This window comes from Stenella coeruleoalba, assembly GCF_951394435.1.
Source record: "Stenella coeruleoalba genome assembly, chromosome: 6".
Taxonomy (NCBI): Eukaryota; Metazoa; Chordata; class Mammalia; order Artiodactyla; family Delphinidae; genus Stenella; species Stenella coeruleoalba.
In genome coordinates, this window is record NC_137151.1 from 70,301,154 (window position 1) to 70,328,024 (window position 26,871).

General features: G+C 38.5%; 1 protein-coding gene across 6 annotated transcripts in view; it reads right to left on the reverse strand.

Moving 5' to 3' along the window:
- The window catches only part of CHN1 (chimerin 1), a 175,118-nt gene that overhangs the window by 17,934 nt on the left and 130,313 nt on the right, over positions 1-26,871 (reverse strand). For all 6 annotated transcript variants that reach the window (XM_079923666.1, XM_079923665.1, XM_079923662.1 and 3 more), the window contains one exon: positions 4,778-4,862. In XM_079923666.1, the coding sequence (XP_079779792.1) occupies positions 4,778-4,862 (85 nt within the window). The remainder of the gene's footprint in view (positions 1-4,777; positions 4,863-26,871) is intronic.

Below are 26,871 nucleotides of genomic sequence, written 5' to 3' on the forward strand. Positions count from 1 at the left end.
TGGATAAGATTAAACTATGGGACAATATATTATGCTCAATTTTAGAAGTAAATTTCAAAGGCCAAATTTCTTGGCAGGATTGGATATGAAGTCCTTCAAAAGACCAAAGGATAGGGTAAAGGCATTAAAATGAAGTATCGTTATACCCTTAAGTTCACAGTGCAATATACCAGCTCTGCGCTTGCTCTGAAAATTGCTGCTTCAGGGACTAGCAATATATCAATATTTCAGGTTGCCATTAAGACTTTATTTGGTTTTCATACTTATTTATTAAAGTCATATAACTCCTATAGAGTTCAGTTTCTCCCAGGGAAGCTCTACAGTATAAGTGAAAAAAAAACTCCATAAAAGATTATCTCATTTGTTGCATCTCTTGGTTTGGTGGGTTATTTTTATGTTACAATTAAATCACATTGCCCCCTCCCAATTCTTCAAGTTAATAAGCACAGAATAAACACATGAAAGGAGGAATGAGAAATTCAAATCGTATTTCATTCTGTCCTTATTAATCAAGTATTCCTATTAGAATACTAACTTGAGGTTACTTTCAGATTTTCTGGGCTTGATTTCTCTAAAAAACATGCATGGTTTATATCTAAAAAGCACAGAAACCTATTTTTTGAAATAAATAGCTGATATTATTTATATTCTATTGATAGGATTAAGGGGTAATGTCAATGTGTGTTTTGAAAGGAAAGGTAATCATTCATTCTTTTCTATGAGTGTTCCTATTTTAAATTAATTGCAAATAGAAGTTTTATTTTAAAACATGTCTCTTAGCTGTCCCTACCTCCACCTCCACGCCCACCCAGGAAAAGTGGGACTAGCCCATTTCTAACATGCATCAGAAGTCATTATTTTCAGAAGCAAAATTAAGAAGAATACTTTGTTCTTTGGGATATTTATGAAAACATTGCTTTCAATTAAAAGGAGCTACATGAAAGTCGTAAGCAAGTCTAACCAATTTCTCATTGGGTTACAAGGACAAACATAACTTTTTAGGTACAATCAAAGCAGTAATTAAAATCGAAGACATTACTTCCCCTTCTCCAACCTAAAAGTTAAGTGCTTGTATATGCAAAGCAATAAATACATTTTATTATTAGGAAAAAAAACTGCTGCCATTTCCTTTTGGGGGCCGGCAGCAATGATAATGATACACTGGAAAAATGAAGTCACTTTCATAAATAACCAACACTAAGTTGATGTGTCTGATCTACAATTATTATCCGGCTTAACTTCTTAGAATATTTTGGGAAGGCTAAAATGAAAACAATTCAGGAATGCTGGTGGAATAATGGTCTTTTTCATGAGAGAGATGTTTGGTGATCTTATAATAGATTACTTTAACCTATAAGCTTAAATTTCATAAAGAAAGGAAAAATGGTCTGGGAAAATTATTCCATCTGAACAACAATGATCCTTTGCACTTAACTTTTGAAGGCCACTTACTTTGCTCGCAAAGGAGCACCACTCCCAAGCTGCAGTTAGCTGGTCTCTTGCAACGTAATTTTACTCACTTATAGAAGCCTAACGTAAGGGAGACTGTGGTAGGTGAGACATTTAATGCCGACTGTGGAACCTCATGTTGTGGAGTTTTGGGAAGATCATGTCTGCAATGACTGCATCCCCATGACTGTCCCTGCTGCTCCCTCAGTTGTCCTTATCAGCGGTGGGTGTTGAGCAAGCCTAGAGCTTTCAGTACTGAAGGGACAGCTTGCTTGCTATTAGCTGGATTCAGTCTGATTCCTTCAGCTACTCTGCCACCAGCCTGGTGATTGGAACATCACCCAACACTTCGCATAATGTTAAAAAAAAAAAAAAAAAAAGAGGGGGGTGGTGGGATACAAAACTGCTGCTTTTGGCAAACATTCTTTTAAAAATTCCGGACAGCCTCTCTTCTGCCTTGGTGGATTTTGAAAAAAGAAACCAGAACAAAGCAAGCTGTCTTAGGGATCAAAAGCAGATAAATACATCTCTTTTCTGATAGGCAGTGTTACTTCCATTTTTCTTTGGAAGTAAAAGCTTTAATGCTTAGTGGCTAATGTATTAGTCTCCTGTTGCCGCTGTAACAAATAACCGTAAACTCAGTGGTTTAAAAGAACATGAGTGTGTCATCTAACAGTTCTGGAGGTCAGAAGCCCAAAATCAGCTTCACTGGACTGAAATCAAGGCCCTAGCAAGCCTAAGACCTCCTTCTGGAGGTTCCAGGGGAGAATCTATTTCTTGCCTTGCTTTTTCCAGCTTCCAGAGGCTGCCTGCATTCATTGGCTCATGGCCCCCTTCCCCCATCTTCAAAGCTAGCAGCATAGCATCTTTGCTCTTTTCTGACCTCTGCTTCTGTTCTTATACCTTTTATCTGACTCAGCCTCTTTTGCCTCCCTCTTACAGGGACGCTTTGATCGTGATTACACTGGGCCACTCTGACAGTCCACAGTAATCTCCCCGTCTCAACTTCATTAACTTAATCACAGACTCTCCTTTGCCATGAGAGGAAACAGTCACAGGTTCTAGGCATTAGGAAGTAGACCTCTTTGGGGAGCCAACGTTCACCCTACCACAGTTAGTTCTCTCTCTCGAAGTTCTTAATTCTTTGCATTGTTTTATATAAAGCAGATGGCTCAAAGGTCAGGATGAGCCACTTCAGATGAAAGAATCCCACCGTCAATCTAAATGTAATTAGTTGTCATAGAAAACAGAAGTAATTCAAATCCTAACCTTCCGTATTTCAAAAAAATGGGTTGACTTCTTCTTATATTGCTCAGTAATCGGGTTCCAATCACATAGAATATAACGCTTTTGAAGACAAGATATAACATAAAATGAAAAGGCTTTTCTTTACATTGTTGACATTTACTCACAATAAAAAGTGGAGGCTATTCAAGTGGGTGGCTATGGGATGGGGTGAATCATTTTCTTTCTTCTTTTCCTTCACATTATCACTATCATAAACATTCCAAAACATTTCTTCTAAACATGATATGGGGTTGTAGCATATGGCCAAAGATTATTCACATGTGCTGTGCTAGTTCTCTGCTAATAGCTGACTCAGAATTTCCATGTAGGTGGCCTTCACTCTTTCAAAATGTAAACGATAAACATCATCACTCTAGTAAAAGAAAAGCTTTTGAATTAGTGACAGTCTTAAAATGTGTAAGAAACCGTTGCAGTCTCAGCTGGTCAAGGCTATGTCATAAAGGCAAACCAGGCTTATGAAGACGACCATTCTTCGAGCAGGTGATCTGTGCTTTGGAAAGGGTACTCCATTTGCCTTTGAAACACCACAACGATGTGGATGTTCTTAACTACACGACTACGTTCCGTTCAAAGGCTCAACCACAACCTTCCTCCAGTTCAAAGGCTCAACCACAACCTTCCTAGTGATGGGTCCTCATCCTGACTCTGGGTAACCACCAGCCAGAAAGACACTGTTGTCCTCATTTATTCTCTGGGCAGAGAACTGCAAATGGGGCTGTCAGCCCTCTAGGATGTTGGAGGAATAAGACTGGCTCTGAGCTGAGGCTCTCCTTGACGGACACCTCTGCACAGTTCAAAGTCAAGACGTGAGGAATTCTTCCCCCTCCTCATGGCAGCGAGGTCCCTGAATGGATCTAGCTAGTGATACATGCCTGGAATCTTATCATGCCTTAGTGGTGCTAAGGGAGTTATAACTGAAGGAAGGGCGACTTGGAACGTTCACATGCAACGCATACCACACCTTGCTATTCAAAGAAAAGGCAATTTAGAAATAAGAAAAATCAAACCCCAGAAGTTTCTGCACATAATGGACAACGAAAATATTCCATTAGGAATCATGCCACAAAAGAAATGTGGATTTTTACAGTGCTAAATTTGACAGAATTACTTCAGTTACCATTTTGAAATACTTTACTCTTCACATACATTTTTAGAGTTAAGCTTCAGGCAAAAAGACATGTAAGAAGGTATCTTTTAGTTTTACAATTTAAATAGCAGAAAGAAACTTCTGTGACCTAACATTACACATCTGAAATTTAAATACTTATTTTTAAGCCTATACCAGAATTTAGAGCAGTTTGAATAAGTGGCCAGTACTCAGTATAGTTGTTCTATACAAATGAATTTCACATTATGCGAATAACTACTTATTTCATAAAGCATTTCAATAAATCCCTGAGTTGGTTATTTCTTTATGTGGAAACCTTCAAGTTTCTAAATTTAAATCTAAAATACTATGGTCATATTTTATAAAGAGGATATGGCATATTCAAGATTTTAAAATGTCACAAACAAAATATTAGTGACTAAGTGGTTTTTCAGAATTTGGTAATCATCTTTTAAGATAAATTCACAGATTTTTAAAGCTTCAATTTGATTTCACAAAAGTTAGTAAGGACAATTCAGCTTAACAAGTTATCTTTAAAATTCAGTTTCTAAGGCAACAATCATAGGTCCCTGTACACTGCTTTAAAAAAATCATTCTTATAAATTTAGTTGCTGCAACATCAAAGGCAAGGCAAATATAACTGCCTTACTTTTATCTCCTTTTATCAGACTTTCTGAACAAGACAACTTCTCTCTTTTTAAAGGACCAGACTGCTGCCCATTAAGTACAAGAAGGTGAAGGGCAGATAAAATATCAATAGTCAAATTGGCTGCCTGAGAAATCCAGCCTGTTGCATGTTAAGAGCAAACGGGGGTCCAGCCCATTATATGTGCAGAAGAGCAAAGCTCCTCATGAGTTACTCCTTATAGCTTCATAACTTACACAATCAGGCGAAAAGGGAAGAGCTCTTACCTGCACATCTCACTCCCTGAGCAATGAGTCCCCACATGAAGTTGGCACAGTATTCACACCAGTGCGGCCCCCTGAATGTGTGGACCTGAAAAAGAGTAGTGACAAAGTGGCCCGAGGGGAGATTACAGACGAGATTATTTCCCTTCCAAGCAGTCATACACAAGCCATAGTCAGTATCAAGAGGCACAATATGGTTACAGTTAGAAAAACCTTGGTTGAGTGGAACTGCCAAGCAGTTACAATTTCCTTCAGAGCTTGATTTCCTCTTTGTTTTAGAAATGGTGATAAATCAAACCAATATTCTGCTATTTACTTTTGAAAACAATTTCTACAGTGGAATTTTCCAACTGGTCCCCTCCAGCTGGAAGCAGTCTCATCTATGCGCTATACAAGTACGGGCATATTCTGAGCGCTGCGGCATGCATGGGGATGAGGAGTGATGTAGACAGAATCTGTCTATAAGGATTTTGTCAGATGATCCATCTCCTGTCCTCTGTGACCACAGTCAGGGCCACGGGTGGTGAAGGTGGTATTTAGTGGCTGGTTACAAAAGAATCATCAAAAAGGGCTAATATCTGTTCAGAACCATTTGATACTATGTTAGCAAAAGAAAATGAATATATTTTAGAAACTGCAGAAGCTACAGTTGATCAGAAACCCTGTTTGAATACAGTAATTATTCACTCATCTTTCCAGCTCATAAAGGTTTTACCACATTTGATTCTTTTATCCCTAAGAAAGGAACCTCCAAAGAAGAAGGATTCAAATGCCAAGATACCTATAGACTTTATGGATAGGAAAGAGAAGCCATTCTAGCTTAACCTAAATGAAAAAATATTGGTAGAATAGAGCAATAAATCCAAACCCCAAACATTAAAGAATAAAAGAAAAAATATCTTGAATATTATCAGTAACACTTTAAGACTTCTGAGCAAATATTGGCTAAAAATGTACTCAAGAAATAAGTCAGGGCTTCCCTGGTGGCGCAGCGGTTGAGAGTCTGCCTGCCGATGCAGGGGACACGGGTTTGTGCCCCGGTCCGGGAAGATCCCACATGCCGCGGAGCGGCTGGGCCCATGAGCCATGGCCGCGGAGCCTGCACGTCCGGAGCCTGTGCTCCGCAACGGGAGAGGCCACAACAGTGAGAGGCCCGCGTACCGCAAAAAAAAAAAAAAAAAAAGTCATCGTCAAAAGAAAAGGGAGGGACAGGGAACAAGGAAGTTACTGATCTGTATCAAATTGCATTTGCTTGAGATAATTTCTTACATATATATGATTTCCTCCATCAGAAAACAGTAATACAAGAGAGTGAAAATCACAAAGTGTGACGATTTGATTTCAACATAAATATCTGCCAAAACAGCTATGGCAAATAATGAAATTCACAGCTAAGACCGTCATTTTTACTACTGTTCTATTTATATAAGTGATTTTTTGTTTGTTGGTTGCTTATCTATTTTATACACAGTAGTGTGTATATGTTAATCCCAGCCTCCTAATTTATCCCTCCCCCTTTCCCCTTTCCTCTTTGGTAAACATTCTGTTTTGGAGATAAGTTCATCTGTGTCTTTTCCTTCCTTTTAGATTCCACATATAAACGATATCATATGGTATTTGTGTTTCTCTGTCTGGCTTACTTCACTCAGTATGATAATCTCTAGGTTCATCCATGTTACTGCAAGTGGCATTATTTCATTCTTCTTTATGGCTTAGTAGTATTTCATCGTGTGTGTGTGTGTGTGTGTATATGTGTATGTCTTCTTTATCCATTCATCTGCTGATGGACATTTAGGTTGCTTCCATGTTTTGGCTATTGTAAATAGTGCTGCAATGAACTTTGGGGTTCTTGTATCTTTCTGAATTATGGTTTTCTTCAGATATACGCCAAGGAGTGGGATTGCTGGATCATATGGTAGTTCTATTTTTAGATTTTTAGGGAACCACCATACTGTTCTCTATAGTGGCTGCACCAATTTACATTCCTACCAACAGTATAGGAGGGTTTCCTTTTCTCCACACCCTCTCCAGCATTTATTGTTCGTGGACTTTTTAAAGATGGCCATTCTGACCGGTGTGAGGTGATACCTCACTGTAGTTCTGATTTGCATTTCTCTAATAATTAGCAATGTTGAGCATCTTTTCATATGCCTTTTGTCTATCTGTATGTCTTCTTTGGAGAAATGTCTATTTAGGTCTTCTGCCCATTTTCTGATTGGATAGTTTGTTTGATATTGAGCTATACGAGCTGTTTGTATATTTTGTCGGTCACATAGTTGGCAAATATTTTCTCCCATTCTGTAGGTTGTCTATTCATTTTGTTTATGGTTCCTTTGCTGTGCAAAAGCTTTTAAGTTTAATTAGGTCTTATTTGTATATTAGTAAGTGGTTTTTAATATATATATATATATATAAATATATATATAAATAAATAAACGTACTTCAAATTTAAGAGGCTACTGAACATAAGACTTACCCTGAATGTAAGATACATATATTCCATTTAGAAAAACCATGCCAATTAATTTATGACATGCCACTGATTATAAGCTTAATCCCAATTTCAGAGATGTTAAAATGAAAAAAAAAGCATATAGTAGAATCAATGAAATATGGTATATCAGAATTCGAAATACTACTACTGGCCAAAATATCCATATATGGTAGCAGTGAATAACCCAGGGTTCATTCCAAGCAGGTATGTGCTTGTGACTCTGATCACTGCCAAGTAAGCTCAAGTACAAAATGTTGTGTTGATTTTGAAAAGGCAGCCATAATCCCTTCTATGTCTTTTATGGAAAAGGGTCAGGAATGCAGATACAGTTGCTTCTGGATTGTTAATGATGTTCACAGCCTGTAAACTGAAAGCATTTCCTGGAGTTCCTGAAGCCGAGCTCAAGATCAACTTTCAGACAGTCTGTGATGTCTTTATTTTCTTCTGTGTTCCTCTGAGTGAATAAAACTGGATAAAGTATGTAATCTTCCTTTTAATCTGAGGCGAATGAGTGAAATAGATAGCACTGACTCATATTTTAAAAGTTATATAATCATGAAATAGCTAGAGAATTGTGAAGTTATTTTTAGGGGAAGTCTCAGGATAATCCAGTTTTACTTAACTTGGTAAGGTTAATAAATTGGATTAGAAGTGTGGAGGAAGTCTGGTTTTGTACCTGCCAGTTACTCATGATAAAGGGTGTTAAAGTTCTACTGGTATGTAAACCACTGAAACAGAGAAGGGCTCTTGGCAAACACAACTGGGTATTGAGATGTTGTGATAGAACCAATTCCCTTCCTCACCTTCACAAAGTAGTAATGAATGTGGCCTTTTGAAAACCTTGGGGCATTTCTTCATATTACATATGCTGAAGGAAGGGTTTCACTGTCCGAGCGGCCCAATGTTCTCTAATCAGAGGATCACACACGTATCTTAGAAAGTAAATCTTCAGGAAATTGTTCTTTATACATTTCCTTCTTGGACAGGTTTTTATAAAGGCATCTTGGGGGCTGGTTTTAGTGGTGGTGGTGTTTTTACTTTCGTTTTTTTAAACTGTTTGTAAGGCAGGTTATGTAGCTCTCCAGGAAATGGTTCTAGAAGTAGGCCTTGAAGCCCTGGAAGCTTACTAAACTTGTATTTGTATAACAGGATTTTACTGGATTCCCTTTTGAATTTTTGTATCTAAAATTTGTTACTTCTTAAATTTTATTTTGTGACTTTCATGAGGCTGGATTGTATTTGTAAAAATGGAGTATTGTAGTCTTTTTGTCTTTTTTATTCCCCTAGAGGTCATCAAAACAAATAGACATCACTCATTAATTATTTTTATTCATTCATAAACAGTTATTAGGTGATGACATATACAAAGATTAAACCAAATATTGGCTCAAGGAATTCACCATAGGTTTCTCCTGTTAAATATAACGTGAAAAGCCTCTTCTGAAAGTGTCTGCAAAGTGTGAGGGTAGCTGGGGTGGGCACTGCTCGGGTATTATGCGTGAGCTGCAGCTTCCAGGATGAGCAGGGTCAGCCAGGTGAGCAGAACAGGCCTGAATGGGGGTAGGCGTGTTGGAGCGGGGTGCATTAGGTGACGCTAATGACCGGCGTGGCAGGAGTTGAGAGGCAGACAGGGCCTCTTCCACGCCTACAAATGTATACTTTGTTCAGTCAGCAATGCAGGGCCACTGAAGATTTTTAAGGAAAGTGACACAGTCGAGGGGACAAGGCTGGAGGAAGACAGACGAGGGTGCTACAGCAGTAGTCCAGGTAACAGATGACACGGATCTGAACTCAGAGTGTACCGATGGAGAACATGGGGCAGAATCAACAGCACTTGGTGACTAACTGAATCGGAGGCAAAGGAGAGAGGAAGAACGAGGGCTAACTCTTAGGGGGAAGATGGCATTAACAGGGGGAAGAGAAGTAGCAGAACAGGTTTGGAAGTGAGGTGGGAGGGAAACAGTGGAAGAGATGGAAATGGCTGATTGAAGATTCCTGAGAAGGAGGAGGTAACCCATGGAGTAAGGTTCCTGAGGGCAACCAATGGAGATGGGAGCCAGGGCAGAGGGATTAGTTTTGAATAAAAGAAAACTCAACTCTTCCCCTTCCCTGTGTTGGCAGGGCCAAGGGTAAGGGGAAGAGGATGGCTGTGCAGTGCAGGAGTGGTGGGGGCCTGGAGGCAGAAGGCTAAGGGAGTTCATACCCAATGGTCTAGTTTCTGTGTGTTAGGAAGTAAGTTCAGTCATGGAGCCAATGAAGAGTTTAGAAAAAGTGGGGAATAGGAACTGGAACTGGCCAGAAATTCAGAGAAGGGCTGTTGGACTTGAAAGCAAGTTTCTTTCCTGGATGTCATTACAATCATACTATAACAGTGTCAAGTGCATTAAAGAAAAAGTGACAAATACTTTCTTTTAAAAAGGGTGATTGTGTTATATTTGAGCTTTACCTAAATGTTTTATTTTATATGCAGTTTTACGTTATCAGTGATGTTTTTATCACATATTTTACCAATTCAGAAAAAGGTATCTTTAACAAGTCAGTTGCACAAATTGTACAACTTAGAATAGCTCTGCAGTTGTTGTCCTCTACCTAGCACGATGGAAACAGGGCGCTGTTCCTGCACATGAGGCTCTAGGGCACTCACACCTGCAGATAATTCTGCTTCCTAGATATGGTTGCATTTTGATTACCCATCTCAGAATGATCAAATTAGAATGTAACAGGTATTCAAAACGCAACAATTAAAAGGTCAAAAGTTGCATCTTGGGGGTTCTTTCTGCTTAGGAGAATGCTAAGAAAGAGCTAGGGTGGGATCTGGTAGAAAGGAGGCCTGAGTGGTTCACAAGGAGTGCAGCTTGGGCCAAGTCCTGGTTTATAAGACAGAGTGACCTGTGCCTGTGATTCCCTGTAGTGTAGCAGACGCCCTTAGACATCTGCACAGGTCAACACCTAGGGAATCAAGGTTACTGATGTCTTCATAACAGAACACAACGAACACTCATTAAGTGACATTTTCCATTTTTAGGGGATTTCAATTCTAAATTGCCCCAGATTTTTATGTTTTCGTAAGTTTGTGTTTTAGTTTTCCTGCCTCTTCTAATTCTCCAAAGTTGTTGGCTCTTTTTCGTTCCTCCTAACCCTTCTCCCTTTTCCATCCACCAGTTCTTATTTATGGACCAGGAAATCTGATAACTTTGTTAGCACTGGATATAAATCAAGAAAATGTGTCATCTGTCTTCCTCTTGAAGGTGTTAAGAAACCAAACCAAACGAAACCCACCGAATTTCTGGTTCCTTGTCTGTGTTTCTTGTAGCTGAGGCTGAGGCACGGTGGTCTTGTGAGAAAGGAGGTGTTAGCACCTTGCTTTTTATTCTGTGACATTCTTTAGTCTCTAGTTACTGTTTCGTATAAGCAGAAGCCACCTCTGTTTCTGCTGTTTACTGTATGACCATAATGACATACATTGGCTTCATAAGGTGGGAAAATAACCAATTCCTTTATAAAGAGGACTGTTTCTTCCTTAGAGTTATTTAAACAAATCACTTGATCATTTTATAAAAAAGGGATTCCTCTGGGGGATGTTTTGGTATCAATCAGCATCATCATATAACAGTATCAGTGAGGTCAGAGATGGTCCTGAGAAAAGTAACCTCGTAAGTTGGCCACAAGTATGTTTTCTCTAGGCCACCTCCAAAGCTTTTGGTACATCTCGACAAATGAAAATGACAGAGTACATGGCTTGAATTATACCTTCATGAACAAAGGGCATAGCAACTTGTTTTAAAGACCTCTTCTCTTTTGCAACTGGAAAAAGGACAGCTTTATTACCGTGGCATCTGAGATTGCTCTCACCTGTGAATACCTCCTGTCACATCAATCACCTTAAAACTGGGGATGAAAGACTGGATTAACTAATGGACCCAAAAGAGTCTGTTACAGGGAGGGCACTGGTCAGAAGCAGGCTGAAAAGGACAGACAGTGAGGGAGATGGGTGGGCTACGGAGAGGCCCATGTGGCACAGGCCAAGGGTCCTGTATCTCTGGTGTACTGACCTAGGTAAAAACTGAAGCCATGCTCACTGGGCCTACTGTCATACTGACCCAAACCCTGGCTTCTATAAGAAAACCAGCATGTCTGCTTCTCATGTTTCTGATGTTCACATCTCCAGTTTGAATGTCAGTAACAGAAACAATGGAAAAGAATTCCATGCTATTAGAAGAGAAAGAAAAATTCAGCACATCTTCATTATCCCTTCCAGGCCATAACACTACCTGTAGAAATAAGCATGAATGCAAACAGCCAAGCAGCATTCCTGCAAAGCCTGCTGCAAATGGAAACTCCGTTGGACGCAGTAAGAACGTTGGGGGAAATGAAATTGTGCTTGAAAAGGTGGGAATGACATTTCAGCTGCTGCTCTTAATTTGGGAGGCCCTGATGAGTCAGTTCTCCAGCGTGGTATTGGGCAATGAAGGGAGAGAACAGATGATCCAAATCGAAACGAAAGGAACATAGGTAGGCAGGCAGCTGGGCAGGAAAGGCTTTCTCTCTTTTTTTTTTTTCTTTTCCATTTTTATCTTTAGGGCAACCAGAATGTACTCTTTTAAGTAACCAATTTTAGCCTCACCAAGATGGCTTGATTTTGATCCAAAAGATTTGGAATTTAGAATTTGGGTCCTAATTTGACCTCTTCAGTTAAAGTATATGTTGATTTATACTACATAATGAGAAGAGAATGTAGAACATTGGCTATGATCATTAACAACAAATACATAAAATTGTATAGAGGTTCCCTACAGGAAAAAAAGGTAGGGAGGGGGAACTTAAAAATAGGAGTATCTTTAGTATCAAAGCAATACCTTTTTGCCTTGTTATTTAAACTATTAGTGGCCTTAACATTCTTCAGGAAAAACCTATAACAAACAGTAAGGTTTGGGTACGGTTAAGCCAGCAGCACTGATATCACGCTGACTATGCCTCCCCCTCTTGTCCTGATGGAATGACATGAAAGGTGGTGCCCACGGCAGGAAAGGCAGAAGGAATGCCCGGAGCACTTGCTGAAACATGGCTTCGAGCAGTACTTGGGGCTGGTGAGTGCCTGGTATAGGAGGGGCACACCCTCTGGCCAGCGGCAGACAGAATCTAGGAGGTTCTGTGTGCCTGGGGGCACTGGACAGCTGGCGAAGGGGCGCAGGTGCTAATAACAGCTTCTACAACCGGCTGCTACACATGATTGTGCAGGGACTCTGTGAGGCACAGACTTCACCTCACAAGTAGTTAACACCATCAGAAGTATTACTGTGAAAAGCATGACAAATGATAGAAAACTCAGTGACCTAATGTTTCAAGAGTGAGAAAACTGTTCAAAATTGAGGGAGATAACTATAAAAGCCTGCTGGACATACCATGGTCATACCACAAATAAGTGGTATCCCCTTAAATATGAGAAATAACTACAGGAAAAAGCTGATATAACCTGGTCAGGCTATGACAACACTAGTCCTACTTTACTAGTAGAGCAATTACTAGGACAACATTAATAATTTAACTCTTCTTCCACATGAAAAACATAAAAATGGTTTTTATTAATTGGCATATAAAACAGTACTTTCAACATGCACAGAAAAAATAATGAATTATTATCAATTCTACTCACACAGTCCATTCACCATAATCCTATACAGGGCCTTATTAACAAAGTTTAAATTTCTTTATGGCTTCCTTCATGATCTACATTTCCCTATCAACACTAGCCCAATGAAGGGGAAATATCTCTAAAATTACAGCTGAGGGACTTCCCCTGGAGGTCCAGTGGTTAAGACTCTGCGCTTCCACTGCAGGGGGCACAAGTTCGATCCCTGGTCAGGATCCTGTGGTGCGGCCAAAAGTAAATAAATAAATAAGTTACAGCTGAGCTGATGTGGTGCAAATGAACTTGCTCAGAATCGTACACAACCACATTAACACCGGAACACGAACGCAGTTTCTGGTGTCAAGGTTCTGTTCTAAGCTGCAAGAGTGGCCCCTTGCACAAAACCATCGACTTGAAGTCCAGGCATCAGGCAGTGGAAACACCAAAGTAATCAAGGCATTTATTTTATTTATTTATCACATTGCAAGGTACAGTTTGTATAATAAATGATGTAACAATAAATATCACCCAGTAATTAAAAAACACTTTCCATTTCAAAATATGGGTGTTTAAAGTATTAAAAAAAACTAAAATGTTTAGCCATTTTCCAGGTTTCATAAGCAAATTTCTTTTTAATTTCTTTTCATCGGAGCTCTAATGAGAGCTTTACCTCTAAAGTGAATAACTGTTAAAGTTTCAACATGTCACATGCCATACCTAAAACACTTCTACTTTGACAGTTTAGTTTCATTACTTGGAATAATGTTTGCATTCAAATACCAGTAGTAAAAAAATATAGACACAGTGAATCAATACTTCAAAATACCAGTCTCCTAAAGTTGTATTATGAAGGTATTGATATAACAGGAAAATAAAATCAATGAATCAACTTGGTTGTGCAATAAAATCCACTGTATAATACACAGCTGAGTGACAGATAATCTCTATACCACATTGCAGTATGTAAACTGAACACTGAGAGACAAAAAACGCCTCAGACTAATCCACATTATCTTATGATCCATAATTCCACAAAGCTCCAAGCCTGTACTAATATTAACATTTCCACAAAACCAGATTTCAATTTCTCTTTGGTTTGGTTGTAAAAATGTCATCTAAAGCAGTCTGCTGTTAAAACATATTATATTATGAATAAAGTATTTCTCTAATACACCTGGAAAAAGGTTTGATTAAAATGTGCAAAAAAATTATTAAACTATGTAGTTCAAACCCTTTTTAAAGCTCTAGTAAAAGAGATCCAGATTTTCTCCATTGTTTTTCTATTGGTTTAATTGGGTCTTTTTCTAGTTTCCTAAGGTGGAAGCTAATTGATTTGACCTTTTTACTCTTTCCCCAAATAAGCACTTAATGGTATAAATTTCACTTTGAGCACTACTTCGGCCACATTCCACAAATTTTGATGTGTTGTATTTTTCTTTTTATTCAGTTCAAAATATTTTCCAATGTCCCTGTGATTACTTCTTTAATTCATGAGTTATTTAACAGTAAGTTGTTTAATTTCCAAATATGTGGGAACATTTTCAGATATCTGTTATTGATTTTGAATTTAATTCTGTCATGGTAAGAGGATATACTTTGTGTGATTTCAATCCTTTTACATTTATTGACACTTGTTTTATGGCCCAGAATATTGTCTATCTTGGTGAAGCTTTCATGTTCACTTGAATAGTATGTGTATTCTGCTGTTGCCAAGTAGAATACAAATATCAGTTAGGTCAAATTGGTTGATACTGTTGTTCAAGTCTTCTAAGCCCTTACTAATTTTCCATTTGTTCTATTTGTCTGTTTGTCTGTTTGTCCTATGTCTGAGAGAGAAGTGTAGAGATCTCCATCTATAATTGTGGATTTGTCCATTTCACTTTTCAGTTCAGTTGTTGCTTTACATATTTTGAATCTCTGTTTTTAGGTGCATATAAAATTTAAATTATGTCCTCTGAATGAATTTTATTTTATTTATTTATTTTTGGCTGTGTTGGGTCTTCGTTGCTGCACGCGGGCTTTCTCTAGCTGCGCAAGCGGGGGCTACTCTTTGTTGCGGTGTGAGGGTGTCTCGTTGAGGTGGCTTCTCTTGTTGTGCAGCACGGGTTCTAGGTGCACGGGCTTCAGTAGTTGTGGCATGCGGGCTCAGTAGTTGTGGCACACGGGCTTAGTTGCTCTGCGGCATGTGGGATCTTCCCGGACCAGGTATTGAACCTGTGTCCCTTGCACTGGCAGGTGGATTCTTAACCACTGTGCCACCAGGGAAGTCCCCTCTTAATGAATTTTAATGTTTTTACTGCCAATAATATTTATTCTGAAAACTACTATGTTTAGTATAAATATAGCTATTCTAATTTTCTTTGAATTACTGTCTATATGGTATATCTTTTTCTTTTTACCTCTCTGTGTCTTTAAAGTGGGTTTCTTGTGGATAGAATATGGTTGGGTCTTGGTTTTTAAATCCAATCTGACAACAACCTCTATCTTTCAATGGAGTGTTTAGTCTAGTTCCATTTAATGTAACTATCAGTATAATTGGGTTTAAATCTGTTATCTTGCTTTTTCCTTCTATATATTCCATTTGTTCTTTTTCCTCTTTTCTTGCATAGTTTTGGGTAAATTACATACTTTTTATGAATCCATTTTGCCTCCTCTATTAGCTTATAACTATTTTATTCTTTAGACTTCTAAGGTTTACAGTACACATCTTTAACAATATTATAGTCTACCCTCAATATTATACCACTTCACGTATACTGTATCTTACAACAGTACATTTCCACTCCTCCCACCCTGTACTTTATGATATTGTTATTTGTTTTACTTGTACAAACTACATAATATATTACTATTTTTGCTTTAAACAGTAAACTTATGTTTTAAAAAACACTAAAATGAAGGAAAAGAAACATTTTACACTTACCTATATGTTTACCATTTCTGGCATTCTGTATTGTTTTGTACAGATCTAAATTTCCATCTGAAATTATTTTTCTTCTGTCTGAAGAACTTCCTTTAATATTCTTATAGCATAGGTCTCTTGGTAATGGATTCACTCAGTTTTTCTTTGTTTAAAAAACAAATATTTTATTTTGTCTTCATTTTTGAAAGATAGTTTTGCTGGATATAGAATTCTAGGTTATAGTTTTTGTTGTTGTCGTTGCGTACTTTGAAAATATTATTCCATTGTCTTGCATAGTTGCTGATGAGAATTTTGCTGTCATTCTTTTTTTTTTTTTTTTGCGCTACGCGGGCCTCCCACTGTTATGGCCTCTCCTGTTGCGGAGCACAGACTCCGGATGGGCAGGCTCAGCGGCGCCGCTCCACGGCATGTGGGATCTTCCCGGACCGGGGCACGAACCCATGTCCCCTGCATCGGCAGGCAGACTCTCAACCACTGCGTCACCAGGGAAGTCCTGCTCTCATTCTTTATTCATCTGTATGTAACAAGTATTCTTCCCACTTCCCCTGCTGCTTTTTAAAGAACTTTGTAAAATATGTAAGAGTACCAGTGACAAAGGAAAATAATCCATGTTTCTCTGTTGACATATTTTTCCTACACTGAAATAATCTTTACTTAAAGATGTTAATAAAAAAGTGTAATTTTCTTCTTTTATAAAAATGTACTTCTGGCTCCAAGTACACTGAAGTTAGATTGATTGGCATTGTCCCACTGGTCACTGATGCTGTGCCCCCCCCACCGTGAACTTTTGATTCTGTCTTCCATTTTGCTTATTTTTTATTGCTATGTCTTCTGGTTCACTAATCTTGTCTTCTGTGGTACCTAATATGCCATTAATACCATCCAATGTATTTTAAATTTCAGGTATATTTTTCATCTCTAGAGATTCCATTTGGATCGTTTTAAATAGTTTCCATTTCTTTCCTCACTGCAACCTTTAGTCTACTGCTAATTCAGTCATGTTACTAAGATGATGATACCATTTTGAGGACTTTTAAACAATGCCTTATGTTTTATGATGTCTTTCTACTCTGACTGGTGGGCAAAACTATACGCAGCCCAGGGACAATTTCAGTAATTATTCAGCCTATTGCTTTCTGGTGGTTTTCTGATAGTTTTTTCTCATGCAGGTGTAGATAAGTACCAAAGACTCATGAAGACTCCTATGCAGATCTCCAGAGCACTTTCTGTGTACATCTCTGTCCCCCAGGTACCCTGCCCCAGAAATTTTAGCTGCTTTGTCTTGCCAAACTCCAGTCTCTGTGTCCTCAACTTGGTTAGACCAGCAGGTCCTCTTTGGATTCCCGCTCCATGTGCTGTGGCCTAGAAACTGCCTCCAGGCAGTGAGAGCACTCTTAAGACTCATCTTGTTTGTGTTCCTTCTTTAGGTATCACAGAACTGTAACACCTGTTGTTCAACGTCTGACTGTTGTTTTATATACTTTTTATGGTTTGCTAGTTGTGTAAGATGGGAAGGTATATCTATTTCTTCCATCATGGCTGAAAGTGGGAGTTCAGATTATATTCTTGTTTCTAAAACTGATCTTTCATGTGAGCTTGAACCTGACGTTAACCTAATCAGCAATTCTCAATGCCCTTTATATAGGCTGAACAGCTTCAGGATTCTTTTACCCTCATGCTCTACAAGCATGCTTCTCTCAGCAAAATGTTACATTAACATTGTTGTATTCAGTAGGCTGTATAGTAGGGTCTTGTAACTGGTGATTTCATTTGTCATTTAATGCTGTAGTGGGCATTTCTTATTTTTTAGCCATGCAGAATAGATGTCTTGTCTTTGGATAACGGTCCTCAATCCATGTGAACTGTATGGAGCTGATCCTATTCCAAGCTCCAGGGGAAGGTATGTGACCTAGATCTAAGCCAATAAGCACATTCCATTCTCCTAAACCATAGCTAATGGTTCACAGATGGGCATATAAGATAACTGTGTGAATGCCTACCAGGCCTAGACCTTTTGCTCAAATAGTCTCTTTTTTGGAGCTGACTAGAATCTGAGAACATACACAGCTGGAGCCTTTGCCAGCCATCTTGTCACCAGAGGGAGCCTAAAAAATGAAGACAGAGCTGGGAGGCAGGATTCTGGTAGCATTTTAAGCCCCTGGGCTAAGGGATACCTTCAACTAACACTGAACTTTTCCTACTATGTGAGTTAATAATTTCCCATTTTGCCTCCATGAGCATGGGTTGGGCTTTCTGACACTTGCAATGTAAAGTTTCCCATCTGTTCCATCAAATGGTAAATATCAGTCATGGGTTCCAAGTGGATTTTTTAAAAAGACACACTGAAGCAATGTCATGCAATTGTGGAGTAATGCGCTGTAATAGCAAACCATCAAAGCAAAATCACATACCTCCAAGAGATGGACCTTCTCTTTATGAATGCACTGTGCAAGCTTGTAAGGCAGAGCCACAAGCAGCCATCAGGGTGTGGAACATGTAAGGGCTAGAACTCCAAGAAAAGGGAGTTCTACAACAGAGAAAGAACGAGCCTGACATTTCAGGCCTGATCTGGGCAAATCCATTCACATAGCCAAAAACGTCATCTCTATTACAACAGTGTGTAGGATATCATCTACCATGTCAAGAATCCTCTGGCTCCCATGACCTAAAAATGAATATATTCTTTTCTTTTAAATTTTTGTCTGGACGACACTTTAAAAAAAACACCCAGTTCTACTTTTGCTCCCCCCAAAATATAAACATGTAGAAAATAAGCAGTTGACAGTGTTCTTCAGAAGTGTAACACCACTGGGCTATTTCCCCTTTTCTTTTTAGCTTTCCTATTTTGCAGCCAGAAGAATAGTAAGATAATTTAATATGAGAAGTTAGTAAACCTGAAAAAAAGCTACTGGTATGGTATTTATCAGGAAAATAATCTGTAGTGATTTTCAGATACCAGCAGTGCTGTGGTAAAATATCTAAGAAAGAAAAATCAATATCTGCATGTGTTCTCTTCACTTAAAAAATTCTTTCCTAGATTTATATTCCACTTCCTTTGGTGTTTATGCATGTCTCTCTTTTTTTCTCTGCCCTTTGGGCAATGATATACATATTTTTTTGCGGTATGCGGGCCTCTCCCGTTGCGGAGCACAGGCTCCGGACGTGCAGGCCCAGTGGCCATGGCTCACGGGCCCAGCCGCTCCGCGGCACGTGGGATCCTCCCGGACCGGGGCACGAAACCGCGCCCCCTGCATCGGCAGGCGGACCCCCAACCACTGCGCCACCAGGGAAGCCCTGGGCAATGATATTCTTGTGTCAGATGCTATTACATACGAATAATGAATGCTGACTAATAATGATAATAATTGTACTGAGATACAGGGAAGTAAGATGTTATGAAATGTACATAGTCAAAGCATGTGCTTGAGGAATATTTTATTAAAGCCACAATAGGCTTCACTATTAAGTAAGACTCTGTCCTCCGAGGAACTTTGATATAGTGTGTCACAAAGAAGATGAAGTATAAAAGTATAATTTGTTGAACAAGGTTTTGGAAAACAGAAATGAAATATTATACATGTATCTCTCCTATTAACTTACAAAATAAGCAGAATAGAATTAAGACTTAATCCTCAGTTAAATCTGGGGGGGGATGGATATATGATACAAATGACTATAAAAAACTGCCTTTAAAGTACTAACATGTCCCAAATCCTTGAAGGTTAGATTACTGTGTGGACAAAAACTAAAGTATTAAGAGAACAGAATTCTGGAGGAGGTGACTTTTTAAAATTGTGTGTTCTTCCTAAGGATTAATTTACATCCTTAGCTTGTTACTGTGTCAGGAGTCACATGCCAGGCTGATTCTCTACTTTGGGATAAATTTTGGAGAAACCAAATTTTCTAAAACATTAAATCAGCAGGATATACATACATGATGGAAATCATCAATACCACATTAGAGGCAGTTGTCTACCAAAGGGTCTCAAATTAGGATACTGGTTGAAAATAAGAACTAGGATAGGTGCTGGTGAGAGAGAGTGCCAGGCTCCTCCTTAAGGTGTTTAAAAGTGGCAACCGTAACATCTTAAAGGGTGGCCTCAGGTTTTGTTTTATTTTTAAATTGTTTGGTTTTTGATTTCATAAAAGACATGGTACATCTAGTATGTTCCACTAACAGTCTCCTAGTGAAAACAAACTTGCAAATCTCTCCCCAAATGTTAAATTACTCTCTAATATTTTTTGTTTCTTAATTCCATAAGAGAGATAGGACACCTAATAAGTTCCACTAACAGTCTCCAAGTAAGAAAAACTTCCAAACCTCCCTCCAAATTTGAAAGCAACAAAAACAAAAATAGGCAAGTGAGACTACATCTAACGATAAATCTTCCGCACAGCAAAGGAAATAATCAACAGAGTGAAAAGTCAACCCATTGCTGGATCATAATAAAGTTTTAACTTTTTGAGGAACCTCCATGTTTTCCATAATGGCTGTACCAATTTACATTGCCATCAACAGTGTACAAGAGTTCCCTTTTCTCCACATCCTCGCCTACACCAGTTATCTTTTGTCTTTTTGACAACAGCCATTCTAACAGGTGTGAGATGATATCTCATCTCACTGTGGTTTGATTTGCATTCCCCTGATGAGCAGTGATGCTGAACACCTCTTCATACAGCTGTTGGCCATTTGTATATCTTCTTTTGAGAAAGGTCTATTCAGGTCCTTTGCTCATTTTTAAATCGAGTTTTTTGTTCGTTTTTGGTTTTTTTGCTATTGAGTTGTATGACTTCCCTATATATTTTGGATATTAACCCCTTATCAGATATATGATTTGCAAATATTTTCTCTTATTCCATAGGTTGCCTTTTCACTCTGCTGTTTCCTTTACTGTGCAGAAGTTTTTAGCTTGATGTAATCCCACCTGTCTATTTTTTCTTTTGCTGCCTATGCTTTGGTGCCATATCTAAATAATCATTGCCCAGACCACAGTTAAGAACGTTTTCTTCCCCTATGCTTTCATCTACTAGTTTTTTGGTTTCAGGGCTTATATTTAAGTCTTTAATCTGTTTTGAGTTGGTTTTTATAAATGCTGTGAGATAGGGGCCAATTTCATTCTTTTGCATGTGGATATTCAGTTTTCCTAACATCATTTATTGAACAGACTATCCTTTCCCCATTTAGTGTTCTTGGAACCCTTGTTGAAGTTCAGTTGACCGCAGATGTATGGATTTATTTCTGGGGTTTCTAGTTCATTCCATTGGTCTACAGGTCTGTTTTTATGCCAGTACCATACTGTCTTGATTATTGGAGCTTTGTAATATATTTTGAAATCATTAAGTGTGATGCCTTCAGTTTTGTTGTTTGTGCTCAAGATTGCTTTGGCTATTTAGGATATTTTGTGGTTCCACATGAATTTTAGGATGTCTTTTTCTATTTCTGTAAAGAATGTCATTGGGATTTTGATAGGCATTGCATTGAATATGTAGATCACTTTGGGTAGTATGGACATTTTAGCAATATTCTTCTAATCCATGAAATGATGAGTTTCTCTTAAGTACAATATTTAAAGTTCTCTAGCTCCATAAAGTGGCTATGAAGAAGTATAAGCAACTATGTGCAAACCAACAAAAACCTTGTGAAATGTTTCCTTTTGGAGTATTAATATTAGGCAGGGACCCTTCCAATGACCTTAATGATCTAGATCTACACTCACTCAAGGTGTCATAACCAGTTCCCCAGCCAGCATTACAAAACACAAGAAGGATAGACAGGACTGAGGTCGAGAGGGCCACAGTGCTGGGGTGCAGTGTACAGGCCTGGATGGAAGTGCATGATGAGTCTCTGTGGTCCTACTCACCACGAGCAGCGGCAGAAGTAAAAAGTGGAGCAATGTGTGTTCATTTTTTTTTTGTCTTCCATATCATCTGGTAAGTACTGTACTGGATAGCAACAGAAACACAGTGCCTACAGGGACTTTACAGATGATCTTGTCTAATCTCTTAGTTTCTCTCCATCACCCTTTACAAGTTTGACTGCCCTAGACAGAGAGAACCTCCCACTATGCTCTGATATTTATTTTTATCTTCCCTTGCAATGGGCCCACATTAAGAATCAGGAACTCTGTGTGTGTATACATATCCATATCCCTGTATAATACAGAAATTTATAATATAATTCAGTTTAATCTCCTACTTGGAGAAAAACATTATGTATTCTTTTAAAATGTTTGTTGGACACTCCATGTTCACATCCACGGGAGAAGCAATGGTGAGTGACATTATTGCTGAAGGTTAATTATGAGACATTCCAGGTTTACCATTTCCATTTTGTCATGTTGCATTTAACTTCTTTTAAATTACTATTAATTCAAAACAATACTCAAATTTCTGAGAACTTAAAATGTGAACACAGATTCTCCAAATATAACATGATATTTTGGGTTTTATTTCATTTTAAAAACTCACGTGAATTTGATTTAAAAAATTTTATAATATAGGTTTTAAGGTCATTAGAAAAATCTATTTTTGTGTCAAAATTTCCTGCTGCATGAAAGTAGTTTCAAAATAACTACTACCACCACCACAACAAAGGTCCCCCATCTCACACTGTGTGCTCATTTACTTAGTGATTCAATGGATGCTTCTTGAGCATCTACAAGTCCTTTTACTAGATATGGGGACAAGGGAAGGAAGAACAAAGGGAGAAAAGATGGCGGGAGGTGGTGTTATGATGGTTGGTGGAAATAATACAAAGGACATGGTAGATAACGGTCCTGGAATATGACATTTCACTGTTAATATAACTAGTTAAACTATATATGAAAGAATATTTTTTTAACAATGGAAAAGAGAATAATTACATTAACAAATCTAATACTTCTCAATATAATTTAATCAGAGGATTTAAGAGCTGTTAGAGAACTTACAGATCACGTAGTTTAACTCCACATTTTATACTAAATCTATTTTTGTTGTTTCATCTTGTATTTTTTTCTCAAATGTGAATCAAATGAAGACCATAGGGCTCAGATTTGTCTGTGTCCTTTGAAGGAAAGGAAGGACCACTTTCCACAGGAGTGCTTGCCATTTCTAACCTTCAGTTTATCAAATAGCAGAACATCTGGTCTGGTGGCCAGGATTGACAAGTTAACTATTACCACTATATTCCAAGTCCTGAATCAGTAATTTTTTAAATATTATAAGGTTCATGTTATAGAGTTAATTTAATTACACTATCAATTAATATTTCAGAATTCATTGCTTACCTATTATCTTGGCAACATTAAATCTATTGATATGTCACATCTTTCATCTCTGTGTAGAATGCAAGTGTCTGAAACTCTAAATTCAACCAGTCACCACATCAAGACTACCTTAGAAAAGAACTAAACTCATATTTTAAAGTATCTGTAATTCTTCAGCAGCCTTTTTGCCCGAGGAACTCTGGTCTGAAGTGAAGCACGCAAAGCCTCTTCATGCCACCCCCAATGAGCAAGTGACACTAGACTCAGCATGAAGGAAAAGAAAAAAAAAGAGGAGACAAGACGGTGGAGTAGAAGGACGTGAGCTCACCCCTTCTTATGGAAACACCAAAATCACAACTAACTGCTGAATAACCACCGACCAAAAAATGCTGGAACCTATCAAAAAAAAAAAGACAAAGAAGAAGCCACAAGGAGAAGGTAGGAGAGGCACACCATGATACAAACAAATCTCATACATGCCGGGTGGGCGAACCACAAACTGGAAAATAATTAACCATAGAAGTTCTCCCACAGGAGCGAAAGTTCTGAGGCCTGTATCAGGCTCCCCAGCCTGGGGGTCTGGCAATGGGAGGAGGAGACCCCAGAGAATCTGGCACTGAAAGCCAGCAGTGTGTGATCCCACAGGACTGGGGTAAACAGAAACTCCACTCTTGGAGGGTATACACAGGGTCTCGTGCACACCAGGACCCAGAAGAAAAAGCGGTAACCTCATAAGAGACTGGGCTAGACTTACCTGCTAGTATTGGAGGGTCTCCTGCAGAGGCTGTGATTCACTGCAGGGACAAGGACACTGGTGGTGGCAGTTCTGGGGAGTACTCATTGGTGTGAGCCTTCTTGGAGGCTGCCATTTTCTCACCAAGACCTGGCCCCCACCCAACAGCCTGTAAGCTCCAGTGCTGGGATGCCTCAGGCCAAACAACCAACAAACAGGGCAGGAACATAGCCCCACCCATAAGCAGACAGGCTGCTTAAAGTCTTCCTGAGTAAACAGCTGCCTGATAAACACACCCCCTGACCCAGCCCTGCTCACCAAAGGGACAAGACCCAGCTCCACCCACTAGTGGGCAGGTACCACCCCTCTCACCAGGAAGCCTGCACAAGCCTTTTAGCCTCATCCACCAGAGGGCAGACAGCAGAGCAAGAAGAACTACAACACTGCAGCCTGTGGAACGGAAACCACAATCACGGAAAGTTAGACAAAATAAGATGGTAAGGGTATATGTCCCAGATGAAGGGACAAGATAAAACCCCAGAACACCAACTAAATGAAGTGGAGATAGGCAATCTACCTGAAAAAGAATTCCTAGTAATGATAGTAAAGATGATACAAGGTCTCACAAAAAGAACGGAGGCACAGATTGAGAAGATATAAGAAAAGTTTAACAAAGACCCAGAAGAACTAAAGAACAGAGATGAACAATACAGTAACTAAAATGAAAAATATACTAGAAGAAATCAATAGCAGAATAACTGAGGGAGAAGAACAGATAAGTGAGCTGGAAGACAGAATGGTGGAAATCACTGCCACTGAACAGAAAAAAGAATGAAAAGAAATGAGGACAGTCTAAGAGACCTCTGGGACAACATTAAATGCACCAACATTTGCATTATAGGGGTCCCAGAAGAAGAGAGAGAGAGAGATGACCTGAGAAAAATTTTGAAGAGATAATAGCTGAAAACTTCCCTATCATGGGAAAGGAAACAGTCACCCAAGTCCAGAAAGCGCAGAGAGTCCCAGGCAGAATAAACCCAAGGAGGAACACACCGATACACACAGTAATCAAACTGACAAAAATTAAAGACAACAAAAAAATATTAAAAGCAACAAGGGAAAAACAACAAATCATGTACAAGGGAACTCCCATAAGGTTATCAGCTGATTTTTCAGTAGAAACTCTGCAAGCCAGAAGGGAGTGGCACAATATATTTAAAGTGATGAAAGAGAAGAATCTACAACCAAGAATAATCTAGCAAGCAAGGCTCTCATTCAGATTCGACAGAGAAATCTTTACAGACAAGCCAAAGCTAACAGAATTCAGCACAATCAGACCAGCTTTGCAAGAAACACTAAAGGAACTTACTTCTCTAGGCACAAAAGAAAAGGCCACAACTAGAAACAAAAAATTAAAATGGAAAAGTTCACCGGTAAAGGCAAACATACAGTAAAGGTAGAAAATCATCTGTACACAGATATGACATCAAAATGACCAACTGAGAGAAGAGGAGAGAACAAATGCAGTATACTGGAAATGGATTTGAAATTAAAAGACCAACAACTTAAAACAATCTTGTTTTTATACAGACTGCTGTATCAAAACCTCATGGTAACCACAAACCAAAAATCTACAATAGATACACAAAAAAGAAAAAGTAATACAAACACAACACTAAAGTTAGTCATCAAATCACAAGAGAAGAGAACAAAAGAGGAAGGGAAGAAAAACAAAACAAATCCAAAACGATTAAGAAAATGGCACGAGGAAGACACATATCAATAATTACCTTAAACGTAAATCTATTAAATGCTCCAACCAAAAGACATAGATTGGCTGAATGGATACAGAAACAAGACCCGTATATATGCTGTCTATAAGAGAACCATTTCAGATCTAGGGACACATACAGACTGAAAGTAAGGGGATGGAGAAAGCTATTCCATGCAAATGGCAATCAAAAGAAAGCTGGAGTAGCAATTCTCATATCAGACAAAATCGACTTTAAAATAAAGAATGTTACAAGAAACAAAGAAGGACGCTACATAAAGATCAAGGGACCAATCCAAGAAGATATAACAATTGTAAATATATATGCACCAACATAGGAGCACCTCAATATATAAGGTAAATACTAAAAACCATAAAAGGAGAAATCAACAGTAACACAATAATAGTGGGGGACTTCAACACCCCACTTTCATCAATGGACAGATCATCCAGACAGAAAATCAATAAGGAAACACAGGCCTTAAATGACACATTAGACCAGATGGACTTGATATTTATAATGCATTCTATCCAAAAGCAGCAGAATACACATTCTTCTCAAGTGCACATGGAACATTCTCCAGGACTGATTACATACTGGGCCACAAAGTGAGCCTTGGTAAATTTAAGAAAATTGAAATCATATCAAGCATCTTTTCCGATCACAGCACTATGAGATTAGAAATCAACTACAAGAAAAAAAAATGTAAAAAACACAAACGTGCAAGCTAAACAATGTGCTACTGAACAACCAATGGATCACTGAAGAAATCAAAAAATACCTAGAGACAAATGAAAATGAAAGCAGGACAATACAAAACCTATGGGACACAGCAAAAGCAGTTCTAAGAGGGAAGTTTATAGCAATACAAACTCACCTCGGGAAACAAGAAGAATCTGAAATAAACAATCTAACCTTATACCTAAAGCAACCAGACAAAGAAGAACAAACAAAACCTAAAGTTAGCAGAAGAAAGGAAATCATAAATAAACGAAATAGAAATGAAAAAAACAACAGAAAAGATCAATGAAACTCCTTTGGTTCTTTGAAAAGATAAAATTGATAAACCTTTAGCCAGACTCATCAAGAAAAAAAGGGATAGGGATCAAATCAATACAATTAGAAATGCAAAAGGAGGAGTTACAACAGACACCACAGAAATAAAAAGAGTCATAAGAGACTACTTCGAGCAACTATATGCCAATAAAATGGACAACCTGGAAGAAATGAACAAATTCTCAGAAAGGTACAATCTCCCAAGACTGAGCCAGGAAGAAATAGAAAATATGAACAGACTAA